Source organism: Aphelocoma coerulescens, chromosome 3 (genome assembly GCF_041296385.1).
Source record: "Aphelocoma coerulescens isolate FSJ_1873_10779 chromosome 3, UR_Acoe_1.0, whole genome shotgun sequence".
Lineage (NCBI taxonomy): Eukaryota > Metazoa > Chordata > Aves > Passeriformes > Corvidae > Aphelocoma > Aphelocoma coerulescens.
The window spans coordinates 74,859,812-74,887,439 of NC_091016.1; the positions used below are offsets into that span (position 1 = coordinate 74,859,812).

The 27,628-nt window shown below is 40.6% G+C and overlaps 2 protein-coding genes across 5 annotated transcripts in view; one reads left to right on the plus strand and one right to left on the minus strand.

Annotated features, from left to right (window-relative positions):
• Positions 1-27,628, plus strand: part of MCM9 (minichromosome maintenance 9 homologous recombination repair factor) — a 48,734-nt gene that overhangs the window by 4,435 nt on the left and 16,671 nt on the right. Inside the window, exons 2-7 of one of the 4 annotated variants that reach the window (XM_069010901.1) lie at positions 194-510; positions 2,155-2,236; positions 3,162-3,362; positions 5,588-5,713; positions 6,956-7,075; positions 11,934-14,459. In XM_069010901.1, the coding sequence (XP_068867002.1) occupies positions 194-510; positions 2,155-2,236; positions 3,162-3,362; positions 5,588-5,713; positions 6,956-7,075; positions 11,934-12,061 (974 nt within the window). In that variant the 3' untranslated portion in view covers positions 12,062-14,459. Of the gene's footprint in view, positions 1-193; positions 511-2,154; positions 2,237-3,161; positions 3,363-5,587; positions 5,714-6,955; positions 7,076-7,637; positions 14,460-27,628 lie in introns of those variants that run through there. The other 3 variants (XM_069010903.1, XM_069010902.1, XM_069010900.1) reach the window with 3 other exon arrangements.
• On the minus strand, positions 14,554-26,817 carry ASF1A (anti-silencing function 1A histone chaperone). Its single transcript, XM_069010904.1, has 4 exons — positions 26,431-26,817; positions 22,753-22,868; positions 18,110-18,286; positions 14,554-16,247 (listed from the first exon to the last, which is right to left on the minus strand). The coding sequence occupies exons 1-4, from the start codon at positions 26,537-26,539 to the stop codon at positions 16,035-16,037; spliced, it is 615 nt and encodes a 204-aa protein (XP_068867005.1). The 5' UTR covers positions 26,540-26,817; the 3' UTR covers positions 14,554-16,034.

Genomic DNA, 27,628 nt, shown 5'->3' on the forward strand with positions numbered 1-27,628 from the left:
TGATTTTCACCATCTGAGGACAATGAATCAGATTTATGGTACCACAGATGAATAGTTGAATCACATTTATGAAACAGTAATAACAATGGCTACTGTTCATGTCTGGCATGTTTTCTAGTCTTTCTATTTAACTGCATTATAAGTCCTTGTTTTATAAGCATAGCCTTATGCTGCACCTGTATTTGTCTAACAGGTTTGCCTGTTTGCCCAGAGCTGACTCGAGAGCACATTCCTAAATCCAAGGATGTGGGACACTTTTTGTCTGTCACTGGGACTGTCATACGTACCAGTTCAGTGAAGGTTCTGGAGTTTGAACGGAGTTACATCTGCAACAAGTGCAAGCACGTGTTTGTTGTCAAGGCTGACTTTGAGCAGTACTATGCATTCTGTCGTCCAGCAGCCTGTCTCAATGAGGAAGGCTGCAACTCAACCAAGTTCACGTGTCTCTCTGGAACAACCTCTTCTCCTACCTGCTGCAGGGACTATCAAGAAATCAAAATTCAGGAACAGGTAAGGAAAAAAAAAATCATAGACAAAAAGGGGAAGAGATTAAAGTATAGATGTCTGCTGTTGTTTGAAATAAATGCCCGAGAAGACTGAAAGAAGCCTGGCAACCCATTGGTCAGAGGTTTCCAGTTAAAGAGTTAAAAATTAAGCCAATGTGTAGACCAGACTTCTGTTATTGGGTAATTCCATTCAATATTGTACAAAATACCAGCGGTCAGTGAATAGATGAAATTTCCATAGATGAAATTCCATTCCATGTTGAATCCCTATAATACCAAGTGTGCATTGTTTCTCTTAAGCACTTCCTGTACATGATACTGATGTTCAACACTGCTTCTGAGGACTAAAGCTAGCCCAGTGTTGGCCAGGGCCAGCTGTAGCTGTGCAGTGTGGTCAATACATGGTGTCTGCAAATGTCTCTTCCCTTCAACCAATACTGAATTCAACAATTATTGTATATGTGATCCTTACAGAACTTGGATGCAGAATTTGCACTTGTTTTCTGATGGTAGCCCTGGGTGGAAGTACAGACAAGGTGGAGGAGAAATGTATGAAGTTAGAAATTAAGGTCTTAAAACTTCAGAATACCAAAAAAAAGTAAGGGAATAAAACTTTCTGGGAAATAAGCCCTATATTGCATGCGCATACAATGATTTTTTCTGACATATGGGAAATCTCTTTAACTTATTTCTTTTTCTACCGTGTGACACACAGATCTCTCTTTAATAAGCAACATGGGCTTATTAAAAACAGTAAACTAGGAGTGAATTTCCCTTGTGTTTCCTACTGAGCTCTGCAAGTAACTGTGCATGCCACCAGTACTGAACATAATGTGAACTGCCTATGGCCATTTAGATGATACACAAGGGTGAATTAACCTTCCTAGGCACCAGAGAGTGAATACATTAAGAATTCTAGCATGTATGACCTGTGCTGCAGAATGAAAAGGTACTTCTGACTTGTTCTTGTGCAGTGGATACTCTCAAAACTGTTGAAAGCTCTAAGTGTAAATGGAAAGATTGCTGGTTAGAAATGGACTGTGACAAGATTGCACAGACTTTGCCCTGCAGAAAAGAAAAAGAGTTACACGAGTTACTGTCACATTTGTCAATATGTATTTTGGTTTTCCTGTTTTTGATTTAATCCTTGACACCTAGGTGTAAACTTAATCTTCAGCTGTCAAGTCACGGTTAAATACCAGAAAAATACAGAGAATAATCCTCAGTATATACTTCAGTGAAGGGTTATCTAACCCATGCACATGCTTCAGTACCCAAAGTCAACTTTACATACCGAAGAAGTATCTAGTAATAATTCAAATTATAATAAAAAAAAAAGATCAGCTCTTTCAAATGGCCTCCTTTAGTGAGCTTTCTTCAGCAAGATATTGAAATCACACATCTCCCAGCACCGAGCACCTTCTGCTAGTTTAATACCCAATCCCATTTCCATTAATATCAGCATTAAACTTTCATTGTTAAGCTCAGGGCAGCATTGGCATCCCTACTGTAAGTTTTGTGATAAAAAGCAAGAACTGACCTCAGTCCCAGGAAAGGACCCTAGTAGGCCCTTAAGCCAGAGCAACTGTAAATTAAAGGCTTTTGAAGGTGCTGTTCTTAAGAAGTGCTTTTCCTTCCTATCACCTAGGTTCAGAGGCTGTCTGTTGGAAGCATCCCTCGTTGCATGATGGTTGTTCTGGAAGATGACTTGGTGGACAGTTGCAAGTCTGGTGAGGATATTGCATAAATAACATATGTTTGTACCCACAAGAATTTTTAGTTGTCCATTTGAGATGAATCTCTGTCAAGTGGCTGTCAGTGCTGGGGGCTCCTCAAATGAGGTGTGTTCATCTGTCATGTTGCTGTTTTAGGCTGAACATTAGCGTGGCAGCTGATGATCATTCTAGAAAATGTCATGCACCCCCAGGTTACATCTTGACTGTTTGACAGATCAGTTTCAATAAGTAATGTGTTGTGACATACAGAAAGTATAATAAAACTTGTTAGTGCAGAACACCAAACCTCCCCGGGAGATTGAGTCTCACAGCGTGAGGTGCCCCTCCATAGGCCTGGAGAGCCAGGAAACCTGACCTCCTATCTAAGGAGTACTGCAGGTGGAAAAAGCTACTCGGCATTCAAAGAAGCAGCTAATTGGCAGGAGGATGAATTAAGAGTGGACTAAAAATACTCAGATAGGCACATTTCCACAAGGAATTAATTTGTAGCTGTACTTTCTCAGAAGAACACTCTACTCAGAATGTTAACAAGTGATTCATCGCAAAAGTTACCAGAAGCCAAATAAGTTTTGACTAATATTTTTTTGTATAATAATCTAATTGAAAGAGCTTCTACAGTTTACCAGGAATTCCTCTCTTCTAAAAGAGGAAACAAGCAGAGATATGTCTTTAAGAATCCACCTCCCTTAAACAGAAGTGGAAAGACATAACGTCCTAGCACAGACTCTAGCAACCTACCTTATCTTTGTTTTCAACTTCCAGTAACTGCAGGAGGTTTTGCTTTCAGTTGTTAGATTTTTTTTAACCTTATTAACTGTAACACAGGCTCTAGATTACATTATTGTGCATTACAGCTAGCTGAAGTGTCTGCATATCTCAAGTCAGATGTTATTTTACTAATTTTTGTTGTTACCTCTAGGAGATGACATCACAGTGTATGGCGTGGTAATGCAGAGGTGGAAACCTTTCCATGAGGGTGCACGCTGTGACTTGGAGCTTGTCTTAAAAGCCAACTATGTTAAAGTGAACAATGAGCAGCTAGCAGGTGTTGTAATTGATGAAGAAGTTCGCAAAGAATTTGAAGACTTCTGGGAAAGGCATAGGAATGATCCCTTAGCAGGTTAGTAGTTGAAAGCTTTTAAGTAGGACTCTTGATTGGATAGAGATGAAATCAGGAGTGAAAATACAGTAACTGAACACATTTTCCCCCCATTATTCTATCCCACCACCCATTCATCAAGAATATATTTTTTTCCACTACAAGAATATGAAATTCTTACTTTAATATTGCTGGCTAGGGGCAGAAGGAAGTACCAAACCGACTGCATTGATCTTCATTCTTTGAGCTTTCTATTTAAGTCTTTTTTGGAACATTTATTAACAAGAAATGAGAAATAATATGAGAGGGAAAAAAAATAGAAGTGCTTTATAATCAAGAAAGAAGAAGCATACTTCTTAGAAGAAATAATGTGGACCAGATCTGCATTTAGTCAGCACAGCTGTTGCCTCTGGGGCGAGAGATCTGACACAGTCTCTGCATCCCAAATTAAGCTCTGAATCTTTACCATAGGGATTAGCACATCATATCTTTAACGTAACTCATGGATGCCTAGGCCCTTGGGTAGGTGCAGGGGAGCCTCCCAATTCACAGTGGCTTCTAGAACAGTCAGTGTTCAGTACGCTGGGTCCTAAACTTAACGTGGTCTGCAGTCAACCACCTTGGAATTACCAGGAGTTCTGTCTGGAACTCTGTCCCTCTCCATAATCTGACTGCCTTCTCCTCAACTCTGCAGAAGCTCAATGGACTCTTTAGGGTCTCCATCACTGAACTTTATTAGGCTGACACTGTCTTGTAAAACACTGGAAAGAGCTTAGTCTTTCTTTAAAGACAAACAGGAGGAAAAGCAGGTGGGAACCTCCCTCAAATTAGCCTGCTCACAATAAGAAAGTGTAGATCCTGTCAATGTCAAAGACTCTTCAGAACTGCATTTCCTGGAAAGCAGTTTTAATTGCTAGCTTCCTGCTGTTTGGAATGATAACATTTCTTCCTTCTGCTGTTTGGAATGAGAATATTTCTTATCACTTTTGTTAGAACTGTTCGGAAAGTAGCTCAGGATCTTCTTTGAAGGTCCCTTTTAATCTTTCATTCTCAGGACAATTTTTGGAAGCCTGAAGGGAGCAATGTGATTTTATGTAATATTACCCATTCTGAATAAATAAATATGAAGTGGCTACAAGAGAGTTGAAGTGGAAATTAGAAGGACCCTGACTGCCCAAGATGTCTGTATCAGGCTGTTTGTCTGAATTTGAGTTGACATTGAGGGCAGAGATCAGATCTGACTAAGGAGTCTGAGGTCATTTCACAGCAGAATGTGCGTGTACCTGTACTGTTTTTTGAGAGATAATGGTAGCTACTACTGCATTTTATGTCAGTCACTTAATGATGCTAACTCCTAACTGTGGAGTTAAATCTTGAGCTGTGCTATGGCTGAACAATGTTTTTAAAATTCCATTTTTGGATGGACAAAGATATGTTAATTCCTTCAGAAGACCTCCGAATGAAACACATATACCTTAAGTCATTCATTAGGTGCCTATATTTTGCCAGTACCATGTATTTGCATCTAAATTTAAAACATGAAATTAAGCTCTCAAAATGGGTCATTTTCTTTTATTCCCTAGCAATGCAAGTAGCACATTGCATATAACCTGAGACCCCTTATGTGCTAGTAGTGTCAGAATTTCAAAGGGCAGAATTAATTCTGTTACATATCTTGCACACCATCAGCATTTTCAGAGCAGATTGAAATGTTCTGCTGCTGGAAAGAGACTATAGTAGGGAGGAGGACAGGGATCTGTGACACAAGGATCAAAGGAGAAGGAGATGGAAGGTAACGAGGAGAAAATGTGCACACTGTGTGTGCACAGATTTAAGGCAAAATAAGTGTTAAAAGTCTTCTTAAATGTACAGTACACCAGTTTTCAAGGGGTTATTTTGAAGTTTGGAAACTTCTAGGTTTCATAGCTTCTACACTTGTAAATGTAGAACAAAAGAATTTGCATGATGGCATTTCATTAGTGCCTTTTATCGTGCTATCCACACCATACATTCCTTAAATTACAATAGGATTGGCTTTGCTGCTTGTGATTGTGACTTACCTAACTTCTCTATAATGAAGGAAGTTTGGATCAAACAACTGCTCTAGGTCCCAGTAAAAAAAAAAAAAAATTAAAAATCTCCTTCCTACACTACTCTTCTTACCCAAATTATTTGTCAGTATACACAGGAGTCCATGGGAAACCAAGTTTTAACTCTGCTGAATGCCATTTTTGCTCCTGTTTTAGGGAGGAATGAAATTTTGGCTAGCTTATGTCCTCAAGTTTTTGGATTGTACCTGGTGAAGCTGGCTGTAGCCATGGTGCTTGCTGGTGGTGTACAGAGGACTGATGCTGCTGGAACTCGAACCAGAGGTTTGTATTGTTTCTAACAGTATCACATCCTTTGTAACAGTCATTCCCATCCCTGTCCTCACCCACATTTCCCACCCACCCCCCCAAAATAAAATCACTAAGATCTTGGAAGCATAATCATCCTATTTTCTTGAGTGAGAACAAGTTTTAATCAATTCTGAGTATTCTTCCAAAATCTCAGGCGAGTTAAAGTGGGTGTCTAGACTTCCTCTTTTTAATTTTTCCCAAATAAAACCCAATAAAAACACTTTCAGGTTTCCATTAGGTAGAATATTAAAGACAGCTGTTTTATCTAAAACATAAACTCACTTTTTATTGTATAAGTGACACTTTGAAATTATTTCTAGTAGAATATTCCCAGCAGTATTTGGCATCAAAGGATGGAATCTTAATGTTTCCTTAATGCGGATCACTATAGTCCATTAAAAGGAAAAATTAAAGGGTTCATTTTACTTCCTAATGCCAGACTTTTCCATCTGTGATTGTCAGCACATCTCACTTGGTTTTGTAACTCCAAGTTACCTGCCTGCTGATTCTCCTTCTGTTGTTATTAGATGGCAAATATGCCATGTGCCAGGTGGTACACAGGTCATAATCTATGTAGGTCATAATAATTTTTAAAAGCATGTCTCTCTGTACAAATACAGGATTTTTGTAATGCTCCAACAGCTAAATAAAGTTATAGACTTTATATTTCAATTGAAGCTGTATTTTGTAAAAAAGTGAAAAAGTTTTAGAGCACTTTACTGAGAGTATAGCAGCCAAATTATTTACTTCTGTAATTTCACTGTTTTGAAATTAAAAAGTTGCATAACTGTTGGCAAAGAATTAATTAAGCAAAACAACCTGCTGATTTTATTCGTCAATTTTGGAATAATTTAAATAACTGAGTAGTGGAATGATAACTAAAACCTGGTATCCTTCTTTTTCATGTTCAAGAATGTGCTGAGTCTGAGAAATGAGCATTCAAAAATGTAAGAATTCATATTACAGGAAGTGTGTCAAATACTTCTAATACTGCTAATACTTCACAAATACTTAATTGTAAATATTTGTGTCTAGATGACTTTATTAAACAATGTATTTATCACACCCAATAAATAGTGCAGAATTACATATTTTAATGTATATATAGTGCTGAATTTTAGGTGAATATGACAAGTATTACTTAATCTGAGCATTTTGTGTCGATGCTTGTCTGTATATGAACTGTCTGCTCCTATATCACTGTTCTCCCCCCAGGTGAATCACATCTTCTGTTGGTTGGAGACCCGGGTACAGGGAAATCTCAGTTCCTCAAGTATGCCGTTAAGATTATGCCACGTTCTGTGCTTACAGCAGGAATCGGATCTACAAGTGCAGGTATGTGCTTCTTCAGCTGGAACAGGTTATCTCTTCACTCAAGGATGTTTATATAGAAGCCTTCTATATATATAAACATGTGTGCTCAGGTTGTATGAGCACAGTTGAAGCAGAGAACTGCTGTGGAAGCGTATGAGGCCTGATCTGACTCTCTGCAGTCCTGCCCCTTTGTCTGTGTCCCTGAAGGACTGTGATGAGCTTCTAGCAGAGAACCTTACAAGCCTCATCCAGAGGCACATCTCAATTCTTTGCTAGGAGAGTGATCTGGACCTGTATTTTTAGCATTTTCCAGCTATGACAAATATGACATCTTTCCAGAGCTCACACTGTGTGATGGGCTAGCATCATTTGGTTTCTCTTGAACAGATAATCTCCTCTCTTCTGTTCTTTTATGTGTTCTGTCTGGGTGCCAGTTTGATTTCTGTTTGCTTTCTGGAAATTGACCCCTGTGTTGAGGAACTATTTCTTACTCATTAAGATGGTTTTAAGATGGTTTCAGAGAGCAAGTGGGTTTTTTTCTTCTTTTTTCTTTTTTTCTCTTTCTTCCTTTTGTTTAATTTAGGTATGTCCCAGCTAGCTCTGAATGGCAGGCATCTTTGCAAACTCTTCTGGGGACAATGTACAGGGTCAGATTACCTCTGCCAATGAGTTTATATGAACAAATGAGTATACTACTTGTATGTTCAAAATCACAAAATAATTAGGGTCAAATCCCAGTGTCTCAGCTAGCATGTGTAACTTGAATATTTCTCAAAGAGTGCTGCTTATCATTTTATGTCTAGAAAACAGCATTATTTGTACATGGGAGAACCAGAGAATAAATCTTTCCCAGTTCCATAGCTATGTATATACTGAGTCTTCCATAGCTGTGGAAGTGGAATATGATGTTGACCATATACACTCTTGTGTGCAGGGAACTTGTTATGAAACACATATGCCTCTGATTTTCCATTCAAACTGTTAACAAATAGGTCTGGAGAGAAGCCAGGGAGAAAATTCTGGCTTAGCATAACCTTTTCTCCACTTTTTGCTCTGTGTTAAGAACTGAGAACAGTCTGGATAATTTCAGATTTGGTAGGGGACTCGCAGTGACCTGGAGTGAAATTTTTCCATGTTATTTCAATGTGACTTTGCCCATTTTTTTAAGTAGTGATTTCCTGTGTCAGCTGCTCTCTGATGTTGCTGTTGCCTTCTTCACCATGTCTCCCTCCCATGCTTCACCTTCCATATGATCTGATTTCCAGCTCAGCCATGATGGCTAGGTTCAAAGACATTTCCCTGAAAATAAATATTGCAGATTATAAGCTTACTGTGGTATATGTGAACTAATGATGTGTGGAGTTTTATCTCATGAAAGGATTGTCTTTGGCCTTTAAATCATCTATATTTCACTTAAATATTCCTTATTTTAAAAAAAACCTTCTCTCTCAGTCCCTTTCTCCAAAATCTGACAGCAGGTGCACCAAATTTGTACTTTAGAATTCTTCAAGACCCTTATCACAAGTGAAACTTGAGTGCCTAGCAAGGAATCTTACTAACCCTAGTTTAATTTCAAGGAACCTTTCCATGGCTAGAACTGCTGACTAAGGTATTAATTTCTAGACCAGGAGTTTGGATGTTGTTCAAGTTATTATTTTCTTTGTCTTTCCTGTGCAAGGAGTGTCTTACTTACGAATCTGCTTGTAGCTAGCTTTACCTAACATAGATTTTTGTCAACTTGCTCTCTGTGCAGAAGCTTCAAATTAGTTTGGAAAACTATTAAACTGCTTTACTTTCCTTGTCATAATTGAACACTTTGAATTACCAGTTCCTGCTTTCCCCTGAGAGGACAGTCCTAATGCACATTTTCCCCTCCAATGTACGAATATTAAATCTCTAAGTTTCACTTTCAGCTAGTTCCTTACTGTATATAAAAAGCAGTTTGAACTGCATTTAATTTCTGGCTCTGGGATTACAGTCCACATAGGCCAAAAGACACACCTGAGATTGGGTAAACTCTGAATAATTCCTAAAAGCTGGATCCCTCTTGTAGAGAAAACCGCTGGTATCTAATCAGCCTTTAGTAAGATTCTGTGTGTGTTGACATATCTTGTGCCCTTTACCCATCTGGTACTGTTTTAGGACACAAGCTATTTAATAAGCATTGAATTAGAATTCTGCATCCCAAACTGTGTCATACCAGTTTTACCTGGTTTTCTGTACAAGCATTTATTTGTACCAGGACAGCGTATAATGTCATTAACATCCTCCTTGTGCCAAAATTCCCTTTATTTCCTGGTCTACCTTAGCTATCAGGTGCTCTGAGATTCACTGTGATACTGTGTGCCCCTGCAGGATCCTGTGCCTGCTGCAGCCCATTAACCTGTACAGACATGACTGGAATTGGCTTGCAGAATTTCAGAAAACAGTGACCTAACTCCTGCAGCTTAATTTGCTGTTGGGCCTCTGCTCTTTCAGTCAGGTTCTTGCCTTCCCCTGCACTTTCTAAACAAATTCTGTGCTGTTTTACCTGATTCCGAAAGTACGACCCAGGAGAAAACCCTGCTTTCTTGCTGAAGGTTTGTAAGACCTTCATCTTTCCATCTCACCCACAGCCTGAAGTTGCCTGCTTGCTGCAAACAGCCCTTACAAATGACTGATAATTTGTTCTCTGTTTTGAACAAACCAGAACTTTACCTCCTCTTAGTGAATTTCTGACCTTCCTTGTTTTATTAAGTTGCTTTCTTGCAAACACCTAGCAGAATTTCGTTGCGAATTCTCTACAAGTTTAGGACTTACATTGAGGGACCAGGGTTTGTTCCTCCCACATCTCTTTAATGACAGTTGGCAGGCAGACCAACACGCAACAACTCAATGGCAAAAATTTATTTGACCACTGTAGGACTTTGTGATCTGTAAATGAAAGATGGGGGAACCATCTGTCCCACTGTTTCATTCTGTCTACACTGTTTTTTTAAAGGCCCAGTTCATTCTCCCTTACTCATGTCTCATCTGAGAATCACAGGGAGTCATTAAGCTACCTTTTATTTTTAGAAATTGATACACAGTTTTCCATAAAGATAGAGACTTAGTCAGGCTTAACAAGATCTCTCTGGGGCTTCTCACCTTACTACTGAGTTAAATAAACTGTTTTGCAGTCCGCACAGCCACAGTGCTGCTTATGCATATTTGGATGAGATAATCACTAGTAAGAAAATATTTAATTTATCTCTGGAGTTCAAGATCTGCAGCGATTGAGTGGTGTGCAACAGGAACCAATGCATGCCGGCTGCTGGCAGGTCTGGAGCTCATGGACATCCAGGCCAGTATCATCCTGCTGCTTGCTGGTGCGTATTTGATTGTTCACGTTTCTGAAAATTTTTCTTGGTGTTGTGTCCTTCTACAGATGGATTTCTTAAAGAATTTTGTGAACTGTATTTAGAACAGCTTGCCTAAAAATCTGGGAGACTATCAGCTGTTTCTCCAGCTCTCCAGTTCTGTATAACATGCCTTTCTGTGTGACATGCACCCTTCCAGCCTCTCCTCTTAGAGCCTCTGCAGAGCCTTGCAAGTACTGCCTTTTTGCTGGTATTTTGCCATGTCTAACACTGTTCATATCATGCCAGTGGCAGTTTGCTGCTGATTTTCTTTCTTTTCATTGAAGGGAACTGACTCAAGGAGAAACCATGTCTTTTCTTCTTTCATAGTAAGCCTCCTAGCACCTGTCTCTCTTCTGATCCATTAGAAACCAATCCAAAGTCACTGACATGAGCCATCCAGCTGTGGTTATAAATAGAGTACATGGTGTCAGTATCCTGAGGTATTCAAGACTTTGAAACTGGAGATATTTTTCCCTCTGTGTAGATCTCCAAACTGTCCCTGTGCCTTCCCTAGTTGATACAAGCCAAAGTAATGCCAGAAAACCATTTTCCACCATGGATTCATACCCTGTCCCTGATAAAGTTATTAGTATAGATGCAGCCTTTAGGCCACTTTTCTCTGATCATCACTTCTACCATGGGACTTTTTTCCTGAATAGTTATAATTGTACATGAACTTGAAGTATTTTCTACCAGTATGTAACCTGAAAATATTTTCTTGAGAGCATGGCTTCACTGGCTGTTCCTTCAACAGCTGGGCCTCAAGTTGGAGAGGTCTTAGCTCTATAGGAAGTCTGCTAAACTTCTTGGAATGAAATTTGAAGCTGTGATCAAACCTTGTCAATCTCCCATTTGTAACAATGTCCCATCTCTTTTTAAGTTCCCTTAATTTCTTCTCAGTAATGCTGTTTCAATATGGCTTTGTCCTGAGAGAGAGAGTTTACCTTTGACTATCTGCATGCCAAAGATTATTTAGCCAAGCAGATACATGTCTTCAAAAATTTTAGTTTTTTTATACATCTCTTCATATCTGAAGACCCATTGTTATGTTGGACAGGAGCAGTATCTTGTCATGTTGGTTGAAGGTTTCAGGTCTTACACACTTCTGACACATCCAGGCTGGCCTTCATCACTTTTTCATCCTGCTGTTGAAATGGCAGGCATTTCAAGCAGTTGATTTTTGGATGGATAACAGATGTCTTCAGGATTTCCTTTACCATACCATGAAGCCCCTCCTTTCCAGCTTGTGTAAGTGTAGGTTTGTCCCACCATCCTAGTGAGACAGGACAAACTGGAGGGTACACTTATTTTGAAAGGTTGGCCTCCATATCTCACGGGCCAAGGGAGTTTTGGAGGGAGACCGAAGAACTCCGTAACAGTTTCTGCCAGCTCAGCCGGTTCTTACCACTGCTGGTAACACACAGCTGTTGTCTCTTGCATCTGGTGTAGCCCTTGTGCAGCACTCACACCTCTTTCCTCTGACTTTCTCTTGTCTGCAGATAAGCCAGTCACACCCCTTGTGCCATGGACAGCCAAGTACCCAGCCATGCCTCCAAAACTGCATTACCTAAAGCTGGAAATGTTTAAGTGTGTCCTCCTTCCATCTCCTCCTGTAATGGCCTTCTAAGTTCCATGTAGAAGCCTCGGGTTTGCCTTTAAGATAGCCTTCCTAGTGCCTCCAGCTGACTCTTCTTTATATCATCTTTGCCTAGACCAAAAATCAAGGAAAAAGCCCTCCATCCATCTTCTCCAGCCCTGCTCTCATCTCACACTGTAAGACCAGATTTTAAGAAGCAGAACTATAACTGGAAACGGAAACAGAAATGGGAGGGCCTAGGAAGAAGAGTTCCACACGAACTGCCAGCCCTTATACGTAGTTGTCAGTTTTGCTGCATCTTCCTGGCTGGCACTTAGCAAAACCCCCCAACCAGCAACCGCAGCAACAATTAACCAACCGTCTCCTGACCAAACTTCTGTGGCTCTCAAAATAAATGAGATAATCGGTACTCTTGCAGACCACTGCGCTATGAATAAGGAGTAGGGTAGTTACTTGTGTGAAGGATCTGCAGCCATCCAGACAGAAGCCAGAAGATTTAGTTAACTTTGCCCTTTTTCTGTCTCTGGTAAATGAGGATTTGCTAGGAGTATACATGCATAGCACTTTTGGGGTTTTTCCTTTTTTCTTCTTACCACCATTTTCATATGTCAGTGGACAATCAGTCTAGCTGCAAGTGGCTACCTTTCAGTCTGAGCTGACTTCCAGAAAACCAGCAGCTGAGGCAGGCACTACAAAGAAAATAATGGACTGTCAGATGACCAGATTTTTTTGTGACTTTGTCACTCACATCTCAAGAATACAGAGTGTCTGGAAAGCTACAAACTAAGTTACTGTGGTTATTGTAGAGAAGTTCTGACTTGCTTCATTGTTGAAGATTGGTAGTAAGGGTTGGCTTTTTCAATGGAGCTTTGTAAAGCCACTGAAAAGGTTCAATTTCACTAGTTTCCATTATGATGGAGCTGGAACTATTTTGCATTCTTCAAATTTAAGTGTCATAGTAATTCAGATTGAAGGTGAGGCCTGAATAAATCAGTGACTGTAAGCTGAAGGGACAACTTTTTTCAACCTAGACATAAAAACCTATAATGTTGCCGTGAGATCTGCTTACTTCTTCGTACATGAATAACCTCTGATAAGCATTATAGCATTATGACAGTCTTCTGATGGTCTGTCTGTCTGTGATAAAAACACAATGAGATACATCACCAGTTCTGTCAGAATCTGTAGCATTCCTCTGCATCTTGGTGGCCTCTGCAAGTAAAGGTTTTTGGGAGGGTGAATTCATCTTCAACCTTGAAATTGTAGTGCTGTGATGTCAACACTGGTTGGCTGTGTCATGCACACAGACCTGCTGGTCTAAAATGTCCAGAGATCAGGGACAAGTCTTTACAGATGCCCTACATGCAATTCTGTCTTTTAATACCACTGAGTTTGTGCTGTGATATTGCCTGAAGTCTCTGGGAGACTAGAAGTTGGTTTCTCAAATTCTATGTCTCTGGAATGTGATTTTGTCAGGAAATGAGATACTCAGAAGGTGGAGTGTATGGACTGCTAAAATCTGGACAAAGTTGCAAAGACCTGAGGCACCCAGCCTCTCAAAAAACATAGAAATGCCATTTATCTTGCAAAGATCATGAGGTAGGGTTGTTTGTCTCCAATTTTCACCAAGCACAGCATTCCTTCTCCTGCTAGTGGTGGGTCAGCTCTATCCAGGCCCCAGTGTATCAGGTAAGGTGGTGCCAAACTCTGCGGCAGCATCCTGCCACAGTCAGGCTTGAAGTTTATTGCACCCAAGTTCTCATGCACAGATGACTTTTTCCTCCTTAACAATAGAGCTTCACTTTTCCATTCCTCTGAATTAAGTGGTTTGCTGGGTGACATTGTTTTGCTGACTGAATTTTGTTGTTGGTTTTGCAATAGCAGCAGTATGGTTTGCTTCCATCACTTTGTGGCATATGCTTCTAAAAAGCCTTCATGCTACCAATGGATGGATTCTGGTTACAGCTTGTACTTGGATCATGTTTTCATTTGAATATTCAACAGATGCAAGAGTTTGAGATACTACTACAGTAGCCTTAATTCAAGGCAGACTTCACAAGCCTGTCAATCCTTCAGCAGATAACTAAGTTATTTACATGCTTATATTTATGAGATATCTTAAATAGACATAAATAGAACATAAAGTGCATGAAAAAATCTCAAAATGTCACTGCAGACCTAAAAGTTGCAATATAATTGAAAATCGAAGATAAAGTTCACAGAATTTCAGCCCTCAAGTAAAGTAACTGCTAGTTCAGGGAACCAGTTCTTTGTGTTAAGTCATACCAGTAAGTGTTAATATTTTTAAATTAAAGTGATAACCAGCAATTAGAGAGATTTTTAAAAGCACATATTAGAACTAGGCCTCCAAATATTAATGGACTTCATTAATTCATTCATCTACCCTAGATGAGTACTGCTGAGTTTCCAGACAAGTAAAACATGTGCATGTACATTCAGATCAGGTAATTCCTTTCCAGTTTAAAAAACACACATTTGAAACACAGAGAATTTCACTAAAGATGTGGAAAGACAGAAGCACTAACTGGGACATCTTTATCCCCATTAGAGAATGCAGAAAGAGAACAGAAACCATTCTATTTTTATTCAGAGCTACACTGTCAATCATCATGAAATCTGCCTTTTTTTGAAGGGCCAGGAACCTACAAGGGTTCATAATCTGGGCAGTAACTAGTAAATAGAATGATATTCCTGTAATCTGGCACGACAGATTACAATTTAAATGCACATACAGACAGAGTAAATATATAAAGCTAATAAGGATTGGAAGGGAATAACTAAATTGTTAAGTGTCATAATAATGTCTTAAGTCTTTACAGTTTACTGCTTAATTCCTTTTATCTTCCAAGATGCCTCAAGTAATAGGGATGCCCTGAAGCTCTTGCACTGAGACAAGTAATGTATTCTTGAGTGTGTCATGCCTGCCACAACAGGGTTTACACCACTGAATAGGATTGCCTTAAAGGCTAGAGAGAAAACAGAGAAGTTTAAAATGCTAAGTGTTTCAAAAAACTGAAAGAAAACATCCAAACTCCTAACTACTAGTGGAAAAGACTACAATAAAGCATGCCTGAAAACAAACATACCAACCAGTAGTGAGACACAATAATCTTGCAGAAGAGTGTTTTTGGGATATTCACACTATTGCTTTTGATACTTAGAATCTTCTAGTAATTGCTTGCATTCTTCCAACCAATTGTGTATGCTATTAGGGTGGCTGAAAAAGGGTTCTTTCCTGAGGTACCCACCCCAATCCACATGAAACACTGTCCTGAACAAACCACAAGTTTGACTAAACAGCAGCAGCAGGAGATTTAGGAAAAAAAAAATGTCCTAAAATCCAAGATAGCAGATGGTAAATCTCAAATTGCATGCTTTAAGTAACAAGTATGTGCCTTGAAAGGAAAAGAAACTTGCACCTAAAATTATACCATGCTGTCTGCTTTCAGATCAAAAGGAGATTTTTGGACTTTTTTGTTTGTTAGCAAGAGATACTTTTTTCTTTGCACTTCATCTAATGACAGTTTTGTTCTTAAGATGCTATTAAAGGGCACTTTATATTTGGCAATCTGGATAGCAGAGATGAGGACATGGCATTATTCCTTCATTTTGCCTGAATGTTTTAACTTTTAAACTTTTTTTAGTTTTTAATAGTGCTTACAAAATAAGGGGGTAGGGGAGAGAATACATATACTTTAATCAGGTTTGGTTTAGACCACATAGAATAACACATTAGAAAAAAAAGGCAATTACTTAAAAATAGTTGTATTTATATTCCACAATCTGCTCAAATACTGTTTGTTTGTTGGGTTTTTTTGTTTTTTTTTTTTTTTTTTTGTTTTTTTTATAAACTTTCTACAGGATGTTTTAAAACAAGTTCTTCACATTGCTTCAACTATGTACTTATGGAATTTGAGGGAAATAGTTCTGGTTGTTTTTACAGTTTAACACATATACAGTACCAAAAGGATGGTGGTTAGTCTCACATGCAGTCCATATGAGATTCTAACATAACATTTAGTGAATTTTCTGATGTTGACCACCCCTTTGATGCTGAAGGTAATGCATCTGTGGAAAGCAGGGACTGTAGATTTGGGTTACTGCTCTCTGCATCTTCCAGTTTTTCAGTGTTGTCCTCCCAGTTAATGTGGAATCTTGTGACTCTGGGATTAGATGCCAAAATATTCCTTTGAAGCTGGGAAAGAAGAAAATATATGGATTGTAATCTGTACATCTCAAACTGCAGTTCATATGCATAGAGATTTTTTCCTTCTAGTCCCTATAGCCTTGTTTGTGTAAAACAATTTGTTTAAAAAGGGAATTGACATCAATGTGAATCTATAGCTACTACCTATGGATCAGAAATGTGCTTACAGTACCCCCACTTATTCATTTTCCCTAATATTCTACTCAGCAAAATAACCACTTTCTCAAGAGAATATTTTAACTGTTCCACAAGGTGAAAACTGTGAAAGAGATCCACAAGTAAAGTGCAAGTGTTTATTATTTTATCCAGCTTTTAGTAAAGCAAATAACTTCTACCCCCACAAGGATTTTGCAAACCACAGTACTTCATCAAATGTTGCATCAACTTGATGGTATTTGCAATACCTCTCAATTCTATCACCTTCTCATCTTCATTTAAAAGTACAACCTTATCCTTAAACTACCAAATTTCAGACTGATTTCATTAAGAGGATTTATCCACTGAAGTTTTAAAGTAAAAATATTTCTATTTGGAAGATACTAACACTGTGGCAGTGGACATGATTAGTCATCTCTCTTATTCTCATGGCTGGCCTTCATTTTCCTTTGAAAACATACTGTATTTGTTTATGTATGCAGCAAAAAACCAAAATGCTCATTTTCTCTTTATTTTGAAAAGGGGTGAAAGATTATATAGTTACCTGGAGGATGGCAACTTAGTGCCAGTGGACACTCACTATGACAGTTAAGACTGATCACAGGAAAGGTGTGCTTTGTTGATTTTACTCTCCAAGAAAGTGTACTCTCATTAAGTATTTCCTGACCCCTTATGCAAACTAAAAAGAGCATTTATTTTTTAGAACCTCGTAGAGCTTATTACCCATTAATTAATCACTTGAATAACTTTCTTCTTGTGCATTTCCACTTAGTCTCAAAGTCACATTAAGGACTCTGTGTACAAATATATGATAGCTTTTGCTGTTCTTTTTCATAGGAGCAAAGCTAGCTTTTTATATAAGCAGAGAATGAAGACAAGTAGTTCTAGGCATTCTAAATTCAAGTACTTAAAGGGAGTCACCATTTTGGCATTGACAACCAACATAACAAGTTATGTTTTAAAAGAAACAAGTGAAGAAGAAAGGACATACCCAAAGTTTAGGAATCCTCAAACTTAACTGTAATTTTGACAACATATTTAGTATCTGATCCCTGAAAATTAAGTTAAGCATAGAAAAAACATACTATTTCACTTCATCTTCTAATGTTAGTCCTGGTTTAATTGTTACTATGAAGGATGTATGTTTTTATCACTTAATCCTTATACTTCCTTTGTCGAATTATCCATTCATCAGATAATCATCCAACCAGGCTACCCATGTTCTCTCATTTTACACCTAACTTGTTCCTCAGTTTGTTTGTTGAAGTTCTGCAGAAACTGCAGCACTGACACTAGAACAGCTGAGTAACAACTATAGTAAATTAATATCTACAACTTAGTTCCAGGTTGATGGGCCTAGAAAAAACATTAATTCTGTTTTTCTGAAAGACAGAGCCACTTTGTAAACAGTGGTGCAGCTGGAAATAAATCCAATGGTTTATTTCACAGTCAGTGTGAAAGTACAGCCAAGTCTTCAAGATGGTGGAATTTTTTGATGATTTCTCAGTATTACCTAAATTTATGACAACTACATGGCACTTGTAGTTTGTCCCCCCAAGTATTTTCCATTATTTGATGCCTCATTCCATGCACTTTATGAAATCAAATTACAAAATGGGGTTTGGGTTTGTTTCTTAAAAATCTCTTTCTACAAGCATGCCTCTGATATGTGACTAAAACAAAACATGCCTTACCTTAGAAAAATCTGGCTTTACTGGTGGATTCTCTCTCAGTTCTGTTTCCGTATATTCATTGTTTACATAGTAGCCGACTCTAATAAATTCTTGACCTCGGTAAGTGCATGTAATTAGCACAACTGTTACACCTACTGCATCTGCATCTGGAATAAGCCCTGGGTTAGGTGCATCAGCCTAAATGTGAAAGGGAAAGATAAATTAAAATTTATACCACATGCCTACCTAGCAGGGGAATCTCAAGTAGCGTGTTTCAGCAGCTAAGTAGTGACTATATTTAAAATTGTTCAAGTTAACCAGAAAATATACTGCTTTCACAACATCAACCCTAGATTTAGAACACCATCCTCTAAAGACAGAATTAGAATGCAGTAAAATTGTTTGCTGACATTTCTTATGGGCAATTGGCCAGGCTTGATCCAAAACTGCTTTTAAATATATGATCAGCTGAACCATCGTTCAAACAGGGGTACCAACATCACTCCAGTTCTACAGTGCCAGTGTTCTCCAGCCCATCTTGGTAGTTTAGTAGAGCAAGATTATTTTCTTGTATACCCTCAAGGCTGAATTGGTCTGTATGTGTGTTCTTAACAAGACTAAATCCTTAAAACTACAGACTGCAAGTTACACTTCAGCAAGAAAAGGGATGGGCTATGGTAAGGTTGGTAAGGTTTGAGCTGTTCCACAGATTTCTAGGAAAGGAATGAAGTACTTTTTCTGGCTTCATTCCTGACACCTATGTTCGTTAAAATTTATGCAGTTAAATGCATCATCTCTCTAAGACACCTGAACATTTTTAGCCAGTATGCAAACCTAATAAGCAACTGATAAAATCTTCCTCAATGTCCTTACTTACTATGGCTCTGCAGTTACTTATCAATAAAATCTGCCTCATAAAATGTGGCTCACATCAGTCCCTTAAAATGCCTCCTAACTACCACATCTATTGATAAAATGTGATGCCTGATTCTGCTGCAGGATTTAAAATAACAGCAATCCAGGCACAGTAAAACAGCTTCATATTTACAATTCCACATGAAGATCTGAAGTCAACAATGAACACCCATGTTGCAAGAACAAGTTGGTATTAGTAATGTGTGTTCAGATGGCTTGGGTGTAACAAACCTTGCCCAAGGACAGAGGATGAGTGGAATTAATTCCTGTTGTCCCTCTCATGCCTACTTTTCTGTAGCATTTATATGCTCCAGCATGGTGAAATTTGGGAGCTACTGCTCATGCAGCACTGGCTTCTACTCTTTGCCACTTCAATTCTAAGCCTTCAAAGCAGTCTAGCTTTTTGTGAGAAACTGTAGGCACTTTGCAGAAGAATTAGATGAGTCAGATCTCTCAGGTACAAATACACCAGAGGGAGGAGAAGAAACCAGGGAATCAAGTAGAACTCATCTTCCTCCAGCCCTGAAGGAAATAGAAAATAACTGAATGGCTTTACAACTAGCATAGGGGAATGGAAAAAATGGCCAAGGAACAGAAGAAATGCAGAAACTTGAGGAAATCACAAGAACTGCCAATACAGATTAAATCACTGCTGTAATTCAGTAGTCTTGTTCTAACAGTGCCCAGAACTGTTTGAACAGTTTAAATTCCATGGTAATGGGCAACAAAAGGACCATGTTCCATTTAACTCCCCATTAAACTCAATTCACATTCTAATGTAGGATCTTAGTTTTCCAGGTTCCCACTGTCATTTTCTGTCTTGTAATATCCTATGACACAGTTCTGAACCCACAGAAATACTCTGTTCTAATCCTACTTCTCTCTCAAGCATTGTTTTGCTGCATGAAAAAGACACCAAAGACTGTTTAAAACAGTTCTCAAATTTCCAACTTCCTTTTTTTGTCAAACCTCTTAATTACTCAGGAACCAAAAGATCATATACAGGTGGAAAAAAAAGAGAAGAGCTTGGTATGACCAAATAATAAATAAGCAGATTACCTGGAAACAGATATTTTGGTGGGCAGAGGCAGTATATTAATTTTTGCATAAAAATCACTGTCTTAATATGCCATTCTTATGCTATAATTTACTTAAGAATTTTATGAAATCAGCCTGTGCATATGTTACCTTGAATTATCTTGCTTTTCCACATATTTATTCACATAGCTATTACTGCAGAGTAGGTAGCAAAGGTTATATATGCCCACTTAAGCATAGTAATTATTTATGTGCTTATAAGCTCAAAAAGAAGTTTCTGTGATTTTATTACAAATTCCCAAGAGAACAGAGAAGGAATCCAGTTTCACTACATATATCTTGGCATGAAGAAACAAACAGGCCAAGCTGTGGGCCTTTACTATTGAAACCCTTCTAAATGTAATGTTTTGGGGTTTTAAAACAAAAAGCTGCTTTTATAAGTCTGAAAGCACAATAATTGTCCATCTTTTGTAAGACTGAATTCCCAACCAGATCCACATCATCTTTTCATCTAAGGTATTTTTGTCATCCTTGGTAATCTGTGTGGTGCTCCATTTTAGTTGCTATTTCAGCCATTTTCCTATCTAGAAAAATCTACAGCAGATTATCTGAAAATTTTGCACTCTTCTGCAAAGGCCCTTTCCTTAAGCTATTCCCCATGAAAACAATCTCCTTTCTTTGTATCATGCAGTTCTGTGCTGTGCCCCATTCTTGCCTTCCCTAGCTTGTTTTCCCCATATCCTAGGCTGCTTCAGCTTGGTGAATAAAATTGCTTCAGTCATCAGCAAAGGCTTCTTGCAGCACTTTGGGTTTTGGTGGTCTCCTGTGTACACATGAGCTGAGTCCTACCCTCATCTGAAATCCAGAGCCTTTGAAGCATAATATACCCAGACCCAACAGTACTTCCATAAGAAATAAAAAGGATATTTTAACAGAAGGAGTCTCTTACAGGACCTACTCCAATGTCAGCAAATCTACACATCTCCTCCTAATTTAGCTGTAGCGTCATTTATAACCAGGATACACTTGCTGACTCCATTCTACAGAAACTGCAGGACCAGTAAATTTGATTTGAGACCTTCCCAATCATACAGCTAAAACATGCCTTTTTAGGCACCTGCTTCCTGCTCCTTCCCATCACCATCAACAATGAATCTTCAGACCTTTGATTGAGAGCAGCGCATCTTTTAAATTAGAAATGTAAATGCCAGCTGATTTCCCCCCATACAAACACAAGGGAGTCCCTATGAGAGCAATAGAGGATCACCTATTTCTGACCAATTAATGCCATAGGCTATAATGGCTTGATAATGGAAAAACCATTAATAAATGATGCATTTGTTACACATCTGCTTTTATTTCTACTGTGGAAAAATTAGGCCTGGCTCCAAAACCAAACAGAAATGTTTCAACATTGATTTGCATGTATGTGGTTGATAAGTGCAACCTCCAGTCTAATCCTATTCCTTTAGCCTGTCCTTTAAGGAAAAAAAACAAAACAAAAAAGCCCAGAATAAGCAAACAAACAAAAACCCCCAAAATCCCAAACAAACCACCTTTCCTGGAACTTACAGGATTAATCAGGATGCCTCACAAATGCTGATATTATTTTAAACCAGTTACAGTAGCCATGAGAAATAAGGGAGTGTATTCATCAGCACTTTGGGATTTTTTAATGCTCATACTTCAGCATGCATTTGCCATTAGTTAAGTGAATTTATAGTATCTGGGAAAATAGCAGGATTCTCATAAGATACACTCCGTTTCTATCTGATGTTTCATCCAATGGATTTTGCTCTCAATTTACAAGAAAAATTCTAGTATTTCTTAGAGAAAAATGTGTTAGTTTTAATACAAATTATAGTTTTGAATAAAAAAAGAACAAAAAACCCCCCCCACCACAAAATGCGTATTAAAAAAAAGCTTCTGAAAGAATTCAGGCAAGTCTGCTTCAGGATTTCCCCACCCCGCCTCTCACTGAGTTAAAATGGAAACAAGACTAGGCCAGTAAGCCCCATTTTAGTGCTGCTCTTTCCCTGTTTTCTTTTCCTTCATTATTCCTTATTAACTTTTGGCTTTAACAGCAGTATTTTATAGGACTGTCACATGCTCTAGACTTTTTTGCACAGTCTTGATCTACACACTTGTGTCCTAAATGCCTCCGATTTACCACTGAATTTCTATCTTCATTTTAGAAAGCACTAAATATTTTTTTTAGTATTTTGTTATGATTTAGCATGCTTAGACAATCACAGTTTAACATGAGTCCTGCCAAACAGAAACCAACTTCTTCATTGTTCTGGCTGAGTTTTACAATTAGTTTGTTGGCCTGATCCTCTGAAGGCATTGTCTACATTAATCTAGTGCTCCTGATTGTCTGAAACTGCCACCAGTGGCAGAAGAGGTGAGCCTGATGGTGCTGGTGTAAACAGGCAACTGGCACTGCTGATTACGAGCCAGACTGGTTAAAATTATCAGTAGCTGTGGGAACTGTGCTTATATCACTAATTATTGATACCACAAATAACCAAGAAATATCAGGGGCACGAGTACAAGCTCAAGAACAGACTTTAAAGGAAGGTATAGCATTCCTGAGGAGCTCCCTGAAATATTTTTTCTAGCTTACCATTGTTTTTCAAGTGTCTCTTAGTTTGATGCAGTTATTCCTAAACAAATTAGCACTCTTTTAGAAACGGTTAAATCGAACTTACCTGAAATACAAACATGTGTCTGCCTGCAGGAACAGGTCCAACTAAAACAGAGTCTAACACCTGATCATACTCTTCACTTTCAGCTGAACCCACATAAATTATTTTCCATTCCAAATCTACAGAGAAAGAAAAAGAAAAGAATAAAATAAAAAGCAACAAACATTATTTATCATTATAGTTAGGGGTCTTCCACTTTTGCCCATCTACAGTTTTGCATAGCCTAAAATTGCTTCTTTGGCAACAGGCCTAAAATAACAAGGACCTGTCTTCATCAAGGGAAATTTACTGATGCCTGACCCTGTCCTCATGAACCAGATCATCCTACCTTCTCTCTCTAGTCCCTTGTACCACAGGAATCCCTCTATTTTCACACTGAGGTTAATTTTCAAATTTTATACAGAGAACCAGAGCCCTTTTACTAACTGGGAGCTGTGTTGAACATCTTCTCAAAGTCTGTCAGAATGGCTGCAGCAGAGGGATGATGCCTATAACTCATCACATCCTTGAATACTGACTAACCTCCCAAAAGCAAAATTCCCACCTTCCACATACATACCTCACAGCTTAAATTACACAGATCATGCAAAGTAGTTAATTGAGTAAGGAAACCCACTGGGTAAGCTCCAAGCACACTAACTATGCCCCCATTCCTTCACCTGTCACTTGTGTTACCCAGGAAGTACATAAAATTGTTACAGCATGATTACACCATATTTTTAAAGATAGTGGTGCTTGGATTTTATCTACATCCTGAAATGGAATTCTAGGCCAAAAAAAAAAAAAATCCAGTGTAGCATTTTGCTTCTTAAAGTAATGCACTAAACCCCAACATTTATTACAATTCAGTTTTTTCTAACTCAGCTTCTCCCCCACAGATGTTTTAAAGTTGAAACTGCAAATTAGCCCAAATTAGCTCTTCCTAGGTCAGCTTTTCACCTTCCCTTTTTGATTCAAAAACAATATTCATTTACACATGTGAAACTAATCTTGCAAGACAGATTTGGGGGTTTTTAAAACAAGAGGAAAAAGAAGATCACCATTACAAAAAACTATAACACTTCTTTTCTTAATTAGCTGTTGTTTCAGAACTATACCTTAAAAACTTACATGGTGTGTTTCTTTTTTTTCTCCCTTGTGAACAATACTCTGAGATTGCCTTTGCAAAAGCACAAACCTGTACCCTGTTACATTAACTTGATTAGTATACTCAGCAAAATCCAAAGGTCTCTCTCATGGATTCTGGATGCAGGAATGGAATTTAAGTATAGAAAAAAAAAATAGTACTTAAACAGAACTTGGTTGCTTTAAGATTGCAACTCTCTTTCTTCACTAGTGAATTCCTCTTGCTTATTTTGTTTACCATCAAGGCAGGTTTTGCGGGTTTAATTATCATAATAAACAGGGCTTGGGAAGGGATTTTACTCCTATGTACAACACAGCAGAGTTGCCCAGGTACTGTATCAGAGGTTTTATTTACCTTTTGAGCATGAAGTACTAGCTGTTGCCAGTATTGCAGGGTATTCATCCAGAATAATTAAGGAGCTTTCTTGTCTGCATCTGAGGACAAGTTACTACTTACAAGAAGTGAGGACTTTTAGGCTAAACTGCTTCAGATTATCACACTATCCTTGCCATTATTCTAGGAGAACAGTATAAAGCTCATTCTAAACAACTACTAGTATTTACTGCTAAAATAGGCTTTTTAAAAATAAGTGTCTTGTAAAATAAGTATTTAAGTATCTTGATGCAGAACAACAACTTTAAGAGAGCGCTGGAGTTAATGGATTTAATTTTAGGATCGGTGTTGCAGAGGATGGGCTGAAAACAGCACATTCGTACAGGAAAGCTAAGGAAATGACTTCTCATCAAGTATACAAAGGCTGTGTTTAATCTTATTTTTAAATGTGAAAGATATCAGCGCTCATCCCTAATTTATCCTATAGTCCAACTTGCATATTATTGGGGGAAGGGAACTGAGAATTCTGCTTTGGACCATTCTATAATCCTTCTCATCACAACTGTCCAGGATTAGCTTTAACATAAATCCCCAGAGTGTGAGGAGCACATCACATACAGACAGCTGTGCACAACTGGAAGGCAAAGTCTAACACTTTGCACGGAGTCCCTGTGACGGGTACTGCCACCTGCCATAGCAGTTGTCACGGAGGGGGTCCGATGCTGCACCTCGGATGGGACCAGGTTGACTGGAGAAATCCAGCCAGCAACGTGGCGACCGACGGGCATGGAGCACAGCTCTAGCTACTGCGTCGGTCAGTTGCAGTAGGGCAGGAGACAGGCGGCGGAGGCCTAGAGGAAATCCCTGGCTCAGGCGAGACTTCCTCTAAAGTTCCCGCCACGGGGCCGTCCCTCCCTCCCCGCGCTGTCACCATCCCGCCGCCACGCACGAGTTACGCGCTGCTGCAGAGGCAGGCGGGGTGAGGCGAGTTAAACCGCAGCGACAGCGAGCCTGCCAGGGCACCTTAGCCAGGACAGCACACAACTCCCCTTCTCCTCAGCCCTGCCCTCGCCCCTCCGCACGAGGGGCTCCCTGGCGACCAGCCGGAGCTGGGCTCTGCCGAGTGCCAGCCAGGCAGTGTCCTCTTCCGCTCACAGGCAGCCCAGCCGGGCGGCCGCCTCCTGCTCCCGGCGCAGCAGCCGCTCACCCGGCCCGCCGGCGGGCAGCAGCGCCCCGCATTCCCTCCTTCGCCCCGAGCCGTTTGAAACTCCCGCCCGCGGGGCGACGCGCAGCCTCTCGGGGCGCGTCCCGCGGCCGGCCGAGGGGCGGCGCTGCGGAGCGCGGCCGGGGCGAGGGCGGCTCGCGGCCCGCCCGGCTCGGGGGGAAGGCGGGAGTGCGGCGGGAGCGCAGCGGCGGCCCCGGCTCAGGACGGGGGTCTCCGCGGGGCGGCGAGGCCGGGGCCACCCCTCGCCCGCTGGTGGCGGCCGGTAACTTTCGAGTGACTTCCAAAAATAGTGGCAGACGGGCGGCCCCCTCCCCCTCGGCGGGGCTCCCGGAGCCAGCGCTCTGCTCCGAGCCGTGCCCCCGGGCCCCGCGTACCTACCGCAGCTGCCCGCTGCCAGCACGCGGGGCCGGCCAGCCAGCCAGCCCGCCCCTGCCTCCCACCGTGATTTTTAATTTTTTTTTTTTTTTTTTTTTTTTTTTTTTTTTTTTTTTTTTTTTAGTACTAAAATGGAGCACGAGGCCAAGGAAACGCATCCCCGCGGAGCGTTTTCCGCGCTCTGAGTACCGCCGGGGCTGCACGCGCAGCTTCCCGTGTGCCCGCGGGGATGCGCGGCCGCCGAGCCCAGTTCAACCCTCCTCTCCTCCCGCTCGCTCCCCCCACGCACACACAAAGCTGGCAACATGGCTACCTCCACTCTAACAAGTTCCTCGCAACTTGCGGCAGCTCGCCGCCTCGCCGATGGCGGGGAGAGGCGGCGGGCCCGGCTTGGCGCCCAGGGCGGGCGGACGCCGCCAACTTTCCCCGGCGCCGGGCTCGGCGGGAGCGGCACAACCCCTCACCCGGCCGGCACATCCCCTCGGCTCGGCACGGCGATGCGGCCGAGGTGGAGAGACTATTAAATTGTAGGCACAGGCCTGTGCAAAGTTTAAGCCTTAAATGCCCCGAGCTCAGAGCCCGGGGTTGCAAAATCCGTATCGGGGAGAAAAATTCTACTCACCTTCAGACAGGTCCTCTATGCATTCGAATGTGATTTCGAACTGGAAAGGATTGTAGAAAGGAGAAGGATTATCCAACACCACTACATTGTTCACCTGAACCTTTGCCATATTTTGGAAAAAAACACAAACAATAGGCAGAGCGTGTTAACGCCGCGCACTAAAGTCCTCCGTGCCGGGCTCCCGCACCGCACAAGCCCCGCGCCGCTGCCCGAGCGAAGCTGCAGGGCGGCGACTTCCACAAACTTTTTTTTTTTTTTTCGCCCCCCCTTTTATTTACACCGGGAACGCTCCACACTGTTCGCCGCTTTCCCTATTTCGCTCAACTACAGCCCATTCTGCCCCTGCTCGCCGCCAGCGCCCGCCCGGATTGGCCGCTCGCCGAGCGAGGGCCCTCCCTCCGCGGGCACGGCGGGCACCGAGCGCCGGCCAGAGCGGCCTCCGCGCGCGCCCGCCCCGCGCCGCCCCCGCCGCAGCGCCCCCGCCCGGCGCGCGCCGGCAACGGCCGCCGGCAGCCGCCAGCGCGGTGGGGGGCGGGGCCGGGGGCGGGGCCGGGGGCGGGAGGTGATCCCGGCGAGCGTGAAGGAGCAGCGGAACATCTGCTTCTCTGATTTCCAGGAAAAGGACCGAGAGCTTATCTACAGCCGTTTTTTGTTTTGTTTTGTTTTGTTTTCCCGCATGCATTAAAAAGATTAAAATCCAGGCAAGGGGAAAATCAGAAGGGAAGATCTTACCACGCAACCAGACAGATCTCCTTTCATGACCAAGAGGGACTCTGTACATTAGTTCGAAAGCTGCTGCCTTGCAATGATTTTATTTAAAAGAAAAAATTAAATCCTGAGATGTGACTTTACTTCAATCACTGGCATATAGCTTATGGGACTATATTTATCCTGCCTACCACAATAACTTTTATTAAAATTGATAAGGTTTAGATTCATATGTAGAAGATGCTTCTTTTATCAGTGTATTGTATTTAAAGTTGTGAACCATATGAACTGAAGAAGAAATTAATTTCCTTTCAAAATCTTCATCCTCTGCAAGTTGCAAACAATGTAAGACCACATCCAGCTTGGAAGTGCCCTAAGCTGAAAATTGAGGCTAGAAGAATAGTAGGGAAAAATATCATAATTAAATTAGAACTGTGGGTAGAACAGGGACAAAATATAATCTTTTGTCCATTCACTTCAGGCAAAAAGT

What these genes read in the sequence shown, in the direction of transcription:
- ASF1A (XM_069010904.1), bottom strand. Translation starts at nt 26,539, where the DNA reads ATGGCAAAGGTTCAGGTGAACAATGTAGTGGTGTTGGATAATCCTTCT. An exon ending in CATAGAGGACCTGTCTGAAG is followed by an intron (nt 22,869 to 26,430) that starts GTGAGTAGAATT and finishes CTTTCTCTGTAG; the next exon opens with ATTTGGAATGGAAAATAATT. An exon ending in TAAAGCCAGATTTTTCTAAG is followed by an intron (nt 16,248 to 18,109) that starts GTAAGGCATGTT and finishes CTTCTTTCCCAG; the next exon opens with CTTCAAAGGAATATTTTGGC.